Here is an 8,684-nt window from a genome sequence, read left to right as displayed (position 1 = left end):
TTTTTCTCTTCCCCCCCCCCCCCCCCCCCCCGAGTCATATGTGTTTTGCAGTTGTTCTGCAGACCTTCTGCTGGCCACTTATGCCACTGAAAAGGGGCATTAGAGCACCTTCTCTGACTTACAAGTTCTCCTTTTGCAGACATCTCGGAGATAGCAGCACGCCCTCCCTATCAGTAGTCACCAAATGAAAAGTTCACATTGTTTGGGTCTGTGAAAGGACTTTTCTCCAAACTCACAACGTGTTGTTTTATCTTAACAGAGCAGAGGTGGGACATATTTCCAGCTGGGCATGGATTTAGTAGGCAATAGCCAGCCATGTCAGAAGGACCAGTTCTGCAAGGTGCTGAACCCATCCCGCTGTTCCCTTAGTTCCCTGTTACCTCTTGCTCTAACTCCAGCCTGCTTTTCCATTGCTTTCCAAGGCTTCAAAAGTAGCTGCTTATATTTTTATTAAGATATTTTTCACCAATGTATGGCTGGAAGCCATTTGTTCTTATTAGCCACTTCAGTGATAAAAGCAAGGCTTGGTTCTCTCCCTTGTGGGGACACTGCGTGTACCCATAGACTTTTTCATGGCCATGCTTTCTGCTTTCAAAGGTGAGTAACTCTTGCCTTTACTGTTTCAGTGCTTGCAATGGTAACACTTTTATTTGGGATACTTCCTCCACCCTGGCTTAAACTGAAATGAGGGGAAACAGTGAACGAAGAGCTGTAGCTAGGAAAAGAGATAACTTTTTTAAAGAGAAAACATTGAATTTTATCTTTTGACTTTGTGAGTGTCTATGTGACAGCACCAGGAGGGCTCTATTATCTTTGTGGAGCTGAGCTTTTAAGAAGTTACATACTGTATTCTTGGGCAGGGGGGGAGGTGAGAGGTCCTTTAAACCATGGTTTGCTTGAGGGTTTTTTTGATGGTACTTAGAAGTACTTCGTAGCACAGTCATAAAGTAGCTATAAATTCCACTTCCAGTGTCTTTGCCTGTCCTTTACTGAACCAGCTGACAGCCTGCATAGAATGCTTAGGTGAACAAGGCTTTGCAGGAACTGTAAATAATTCTTTATTACCTGAGTCAGTGGGAAGAAAAGCAATAAAGCCTAAATCTCCAATTCTTGGGGGAATCCCCAGGCAGGACAAAAATTTGCCCAAATGAGTATATCCTCTTCCTGCTAAATCCCTGTTCGCTTTCTAGTGAGTGTTTTAAGCTTAAAAGGCTATTGCAGAATAACCCAGTACCTCAGTTCTAGTGTTTTTGTCCGGTGTTTGTCATTTTGTTCTCACTGTTGCTAATCTAGAAAGGTTTGTTGCAGGCAAAGCTGCAAGTTTTATAGCTCCATTTCTTCCCCTCTGTGCTTCCAATTAGCTGCACTGTTGAACCAGGGCAGATCCTCTGCCAAACATCAAGAGGACTCCCATCTGGAGTCCTCTGGGATGTCCTTCAGCTTCCAATGGAACAGCCCTTTAAGTGCTCCCTCTGTCCTTGATTCACTGTCTTGGCTGAAAGTATAGGATTCCTGAGCTCTCTTCCTGGCTTTTATTCAGAGGTATAATAATAAATATTTAATTAAAAAAGGTTTGAAAATCTCTTACTTCAGTATTTGATCTAATATTATGCTATTATGAGTAAGGAGGAGGTTTTCTCAAGAGACAGATGAGAGCAGTCATGTGATTGTGTCCTTATATATCTCTTACCTCTCAGTGTATTAAAGCCCTTATTGAGGTGCAAAGTTCTTACTCCAGGGAGCATTTCCAGGAGCTGGATACCCCTCCTGACAAATGTGCCTCACACTGCCTTCATGTTGTTTTGCTTTCCATTTTGGAGAAAACTGGTGATTTTTGATGTTCCAAGAGCCACGTGCATCTCCTGAGGGGGAAAAAAGCCATCGGAGGGCAAGGTGAGTATCTTAAAATTTAATAACTGAGATGCTGCTTTTGGAGTGTGTTCAGCTTGTACATTGATCTGAGTCCATTAGATACTGGTTACATGTAGCAGCAGAAGAGAGAACTTTCTTCCAAGTGAACTAGTCTGCCAAATAATCATTATGCCAATTAAAGTGGAACTTAGCACAGAAATTTCCATTCTTAACCATGATTCCTCAGCTATTTTCAATCACATACAGTTGAAACTTGAGAACCACGAAGTCAAATGGTTGTTTTAATTGTGTATGTATCTAAAATACATGCGTGAGTGGGAAATGTTATAAAGATTTTTTTTAAAATTTTGCTTCAGAAAATTAAATCTGGATTCGAGTTGCAGAATCCTTCCCAGTACCAATGAAAAATGGAACAGGTGTTAGGGGGGTTTGAAGTTTCAAACTTGCTGTGTTTTGACACAATGTTATTTGAACAACAGTGTTAGTCTTGTCCGGCAAGCAGTGTTCTTGCAATTAACCTTGAAATCTGAATGTGGTTTACCTTTTCTAATGGAAATGCCTGGCACATTTAATAGGAGTCCAGACAAAACCTTGAGCAGGGAGTACCCCTGCAATGACCAGGATAATTTATTTGGTCTCTCTTGCCTCTAATTTTTCTTGAATCTCCAGAGCAAATCAGGATGTTGGTATTTGCTTTTTTTCCATTTGATACTGTTTGGGAAAGTGCTACCAGGTTGGCTCAGAGGATGTGAACATCTGTGACAGATGAACTTGATGCTGAGCTATGCATTTTGGGAGAAGCCGTCTTTACCCACATTAGCATTTTGTGGAAGTGCGGAGTGAGGGAAGGAAATAAATGTGAATCTTGAAAGCAAAATTGATTGAAGAGGCTGCATTTGTAAGTAAAGTGGGTTATAAAACTGGAGCTGACAGAGGCTTTTAAAAAGCTTGTGCTAACTTCTGATTTAGTGTTCTGTGTCTTGGAGGATCAGAGCTGGAGAGCTGAATGCATTGCCTGTCAGTGTTGTATGTGTTTAAAAATAGCCATAGACCAGCCTCAAAGATGCCAATATGTAATGGGCAGAAATCCATGTTTTCCAAAAACTCCTGAATGAGGCTGAATAAAAACCATAAAAAGGGTACTGTGCCCCACACAAGCCATGAAACTGGAGATAGGGAAATGCTACATGACTTGGCTATTGATTATCTGAGGCAGCAACAATAGTAAAGATAGCCAAGAAACACAGAGAAATTGGTCTGCTGGTGGGAATGGACAGTTTCCATTGCAAGTTGCAGATTATCTGAGACTAGTTCTAGACTGGCACGTGTGCTGAACAAAAGCAGGACTTTGTACTTTACCAAAGTCTGGCCACTGTCCCACGCTAGACGGTAAGGACTCTTATCCTAAATCTTGACATTTTCAGTGTTGAAGACAGGTTCAGATCTAAGTAGGAAAAAATTTTCTTTTCTGGCAGATGTATCAAACCCATCCTTTGAGCAGAGCTGTAGCACTAAGCCTTGTTTTGTTTTGGTATGGTAATACCAAAGGGCAGAGGTGGCAGTGCATGGTTACCAGTCATGTCAGCTTGGCTGTTTTGCAAGGGAAATTTCTTTCTCTCTGCATAATAACTTTCTGCAGGCATGAAGGACTAAGGGAATGTGTTGTTCCCCACCGCTACCTTCACTCTTCACGTACTGTTTGCTGTACCCATCTGCCTGCAGCTTTAATATCACGCTCATTAAAGAATTCCCAGATCAATTGCATGAAGAGAAGTGGGATGGGCTGCCCTGAGCTTCCGGAGCCCTAATAATGTGCAGGCCAACAATGGGCCCACTGTTCTTTCAGCTGATGATTAAATACTTGGCTCATAAATACCAATATTATATAATTCCAAAATCATGTCAGCAAATTGTGACCATATGCGAGACTCTTTGGGAAGATCTGAGTCTTCTAAAGTCAGCCTGAGGAACAAAATAGGCTTCTCATCAACAGTTGATGAGAGCAGCAGTAGTGACTTAATCCTCTGTCTCTCCTTATGCCCATCACCTCCTAGCTTGAGATTAACAGTGTGATCCAAAGGCCTGTGGGGTTATGTGAGTAGGCCCAGAGCTGTTGTGTTTGCTTGAGCCTTGGCAGTCAGCTGTGCTGCCTCTTTGGAGATCATTTCCTCCTTGGTGTGATGGGCAATGATTGCAGCTGGGGACCAGCAGCGTGTCTTCTTACTGAGAGGCCTAAATTTAACAGGTGCTCAGTCATCCACATCTTAGTGGATTTTAATTTTCTGGGTAAATTGAGATCTGGCCCCCACTGACACAGTACCTACTGTTGTTGGTGGATGCAGGGAGTATCTTGCTCCTTGCCAGTCACATTCCTTCTAACGAGTCTGCTGGTGTATCATAATCTGGGAAGAATACACGTGGTGCTGGATATATCCATATATTCTGCAAGACTGCAGCAGTTCACGACCTGCTCCATTTAATTTGCAGGCAGTTTTCATGTTGTCTCTTTGTTAAGAGCTGAAGAATTTGAAAACCCAGTAGACCCTCTATCCAGGGACAGGATTCTAGCCACCTAAGAAGTTGACTTCAAAGGTATTTTCTGTCCCTGAACACTTTGATCCCATGACCTCATATCTGAGTTAGCCTTATGTTTTTCTGTGCCTGTCACAGTATCTGGGGAGGTCTACCAAAAATCAACTAGGAGGAAGAGGCTGTGCTTGCTACTTAAAAGTGCAGTTGATGTGATACATTCATACCTGTTGTTCAGAGAGGCTACCAATGGGCAATGCCTCATACTGTATAGAAATAATCTTGTTGTGTGTGTTGAGGCATACAAGGTCTTTCTCCAGCAGTCACGTGTGCTCCGCAGAGAACTATCAGCATTTCGCCCAAGGACTTCCCTTGCTCTTGTAATATCAACATTTACTGCTTTCCTATGATTACCAGTTTAAATAACTCTTGGCATTTTATCATCCAGATGTGGCCAGAAACAACCAATATGGAACACCTTGTAAAAATAACGGGGTGTGAGAACAGGTAGTTGAGAGAATAAAGCTACAACTGTCTTTTGTCATTCCTTGAAGGAAATCATATTGTCATGAGCTTCCATTTTAGCTTCTATGTGGGGTGTGGAAAGTCCTGTGGTTTATTTTCCTCTCTTGGAGGAGGAAGGCAGAGCTTTCTGCTGAACAGAAGGGCTTGAAAGCAGTGCAGCCTAGTGATCAGAGAAGTTGTGCAACTTGGATTCTTCTAACTCTAGTGTATGGCCTTGGGCAAGTCATTTAGTGTTGTGAGGTCCAGCTTACCACCTCCCCACGAGAGCCAGAGGCTTTGTTCATCTGAGGTGTGACTTCCACAGTGATCCTGCAATGTCCTGCTCTTAACAAAACTAAGAAGACCTTTCCATTCTGTTTTGGTTTTAGTATGTTGAGGAACACCTTCAGCAACATCATGCTGATGAATTTGCACTGCCCTGACTGTTATTTGGGCTCTTTGGTCAGCATTAGCAGTAATGCAGAGCAGGACACTGGACTGATGAGGCTGTGCTGAATTCAGGTGATTGAACCGAGCAAGTCCCTGTTTGGCATGCTTAGCAATAACAGGCAGGTTCAGTGGTGCCTGCATTAGGATCCTCTGCTGAACAAATGTAAAGAAATTTCTGTTACAAGCCTAGCACGGACATGAACATTGGCAGCCTTTGGAGTTTCCTGCCCACCTCTCTCACCAGACTTTGCAGCAATGAGGCGATCATCTGCTGAGGGTGGTCAGCACTTCCTGATGCTGCACTGCAATGATGATTTTCTTCGGTTGACTCTGGAAACGATTATATTTTCCACTGAAGAGCTGCAGCAGGGAAAAGCACTGACTGTTCTGTGGTAGGCAGGAAAATCACACATATCACTGTAATTAGAATAAGTATATCAGCAGCTTCAGTCAACTGTTCAGTATTTTTGTCTGTAGCAGGCAAATTTAGTTTCATTCTGAATTTATTCTTGTCCACAAGAGGAGCAAAGCCGGAGATAACAGAATGAACTCTGCAAGGAAGCATGCAAAGTATGTCTCCGACAAGCTTCTCTGAACTAACCTGGAGCAAAGCTTTCTTCTGTGAACACAGTGAGGTCATTAGGTGGCTAAAGGTACCTTTTGAAACAGAGGTACGTCTGTCACCTACCAAAAAGCGTCTCACAAATGCTAAGGAAAGCCTTACACCTGGTGGATGTTTCTCTGTGAAAATATTGTCTTTCAATATGAGCGGGCTTTCTTAATGCAACAGATCACCAACAATTTTTTTCCCCTGATCTTCCTTAGTTTTAGATAAGAGCTTTTGGATGATAGACTTGAGAAGACTGGAAGAAAGATTTTTGTGGACAGATTTTTTTTCTTCTTTGCCTTTTCTGCTTCTTTTGCCAGAAGTGTTACAAGTGTTTTACGAATGAGCGAAGAAAAGAGAGAGCAAAGCAGAAATACCAAGAAAGGAGACAGAGTTTTTTGGGTAAACCTTTTTCTCACTAAAACAACTCAAAAAGAACAACAGTGAATTTTTCCCCAGTTTTAAAAAGCTTGAAATAGATCAATTGCCTGTCAATTTTGCTCATGTTGGAGAATTTCTGCGTTGGAGGGACAGGCTGCAAACAGAAGGCTAAGGAGGGATGGGCAGCTGCTGGGAGAGTGGGTTGCAGTGCCATCACCTCACATGGCCCCTTTGCCTTCCTCCAGTGATTAACAGGAGGTGGCTCCCTGCAGTGATTACTGTGTTTTAAGCAGCTTGGTCCAGCTTGGAACAATTACCCAGCTGCCTGGGCACTGAGAGCACAAGCTCTGGACTTTGCTGTCTTTGGGATATTAGCTGAAACCAGTGTGACCTAAGACAACTGGAAGCCAACGCTGCTGAATGTCATCTCTTACTTGGTTCTGGGAGACTGAAGATGCTGGTGGTTTCTGAGATCAGTTAGCAGTTCTTTCAGAAGAAGGAACAGGCTCTCACATTTTCTTTGTTGTCTTTTATGTAAAAGGTCCCCTTACAGTGGTCTTTATGCATAGTTAGCCTTCCTACCAAAGATTCAGCCAGTACAGACAGTGACTCTAATGCAGCAGGTTGGTTTGACATCAGGGCTAATTAGCAATTATCCAAATCTTGGAGCAAGGTCTTTCAGACCTGGTTGTTTTGGGGGTGGGTTTTGGGGGTTTGTTTTCTACCCCCCGCCTCCCCCCAAGCAGAGTAGGCATAAAATTCCATCTGCCTAATTTGCAAATGCAATTGCTTTAATTATGCATCTAAATTGGGAAAACGTATGCTCAAAAAGATAGACAATTAATTCTATGCATGTAATTGATAATGCATATACAAATTAGCTGTATTCTCCAAAGCCTGCACCATCTCAAAACCTGTCCCCTCTGAAAATAACTGTTTTAAAAGAAGAAATCCTTTCCTTTTGCAAGTTTACAGCACTAAGACAGCCTGTACACCAGTTTAGTTTGTTGTTTTGTTGCTGTTGCTCATGCAGTTTTGTTTTACACAAAGATAATTTTCTTTGCCCAGAGCCAATTCCTGCCAATTCCAAGGACCAGAACACAAGGATTAGATGCTGTGAATGTACCTGCTGCTACATCCAAGTAATTTTCTGCCCCCAGAGATGGCAAGTGCAAGGAAGTGTGATAGAGCAGGGGGAGCTGAGGGAAAGAGGACACAGGAATGTGGATCGTGATAACTGGTGGTGAAGGCAGTAGATGGAAGGCTGGAGAATGGGCCAGAGAGCTCAGCCAGGTGCATCAGCAGCCTCTGCTCTGCCTTGCCAGTGTTCTGCCCTCACCTCATTTATTGGCATTGTAAGAGCAGACCCTGGTACTGGTTTTCCTTGCACCCCATGTAGGCCACCCTGTGATCATCCTGAGACTTGGTTTCTAAAGCTCCAGCCTGGTGGTGTTCTCCTGCCTGCCTGGATCTGGTGCTGACAAACTGGCGCTAATCTCCCTGGATGGTTGTGCCAGACCTTGCTTTGTCTTCATGGTTTCTTCCTTTTCTTTTTACCCAGATGAGCAACAAAAGGTCGAATAGTTTCCGCCAAGCCATCCTTCAGGGGAACAGGAGGCTGTGCAGCAAGGCACTGCTGGAGGAAACGGGGCTGAGCCTTTCACAGAGGCTGATCCGGCATGTTGCATATGAAACCCTGCCACGAGAGATAGACCGCAAATGGTACTATGACAGCTATACCTGCTGCCCTCCACCCTGGTTCATGATTACCATCACTATTGTAGAGGCAAGTACCTTAATGCCCTCTCTCTGGGAACCCACCCCACACTGCCAAAGGCTTTGCTGGGACGTGAACAAGGGCTAGAGTGGGACTCATTTAGACCCAGACAAGGACAAGCATGAAGCTGATTGATAGCCATTTTGGCTTACCTGTATGTGTGTGTGTAAGTGGAGACTGTGATCCTATCTGTCTCCAAGTGTGGTTATTAGTCATTGAAATAATTTGTATATGAAACTACAGAATTTGGGAAACTGTAGCAAACTTTTTGAGGAGTGAAAATCTGGACAGTTCTAGGGAAACTGGTAATTCAAATAATGGAATTAGAAGAAAAATTCCCTACAGTTATCTCTGTTCTGTGAATGGAGAGAAAAAGGAGGGAAGAGAAACTGGGTTAAATATTCTGACCTGCTCATCTGTTGCCCAAATGAGATCTTTGCACAGTTGCTGAGTAATGCACTCAAATAAGCACAGAGAAGGATATAATATGGCACCGATCAGTAGGGTGCTGAGTTCCTCTGACTCAGTGGCTGGTATGTTACAGAAAGACACATATGGAGTTAT

General features: G+C 43.3%; 1 protein-coding gene across 1 annotated transcript in view; it reads left to right on the top strand.

The window, feature by feature from the left end:
* The window catches only part of RHBDL3 (rhomboid, veinlet-like 3 (Drosophila)), a 64,940-nt gene that overhangs the window by 44,405 nt on the left and 11,851 nt on the right, over window positions 1-8,684 (top strand). The window contains exon 3 of the mRNA XM_010578740.1: window positions 7,905-8,129. Within this exon, the coding sequence (XP_010577042.1) occupies window positions 7,905-8,129 (225 nt within the window). The remainder of the gene's footprint in view (window positions 1-7,904; window positions 8,130-8,684) is intronic.

The sequence above is a fragment of the Haliaeetus leucocephalus genome, unplaced genomic scaffold, assembly GCF_000737465.1.
Source record: "Haliaeetus leucocephalus isolate CR32 unplaced genomic scaffold, Haliaeetus_leucocephalus-4.0 Scaffold646, whole genome shotgun sequence".
NCBI classification, from domain to species: domain Eukaryota; kingdom Metazoa; phylum Chordata; class Aves; order Accipitriformes; family Accipitridae; genus Haliaeetus; species Haliaeetus leucocephalus.
The sequence above is the reverse complement of the archived record's forward strand: the minus strand, read 5'-3'. Positions and strand labels throughout refer to the sequence as shown.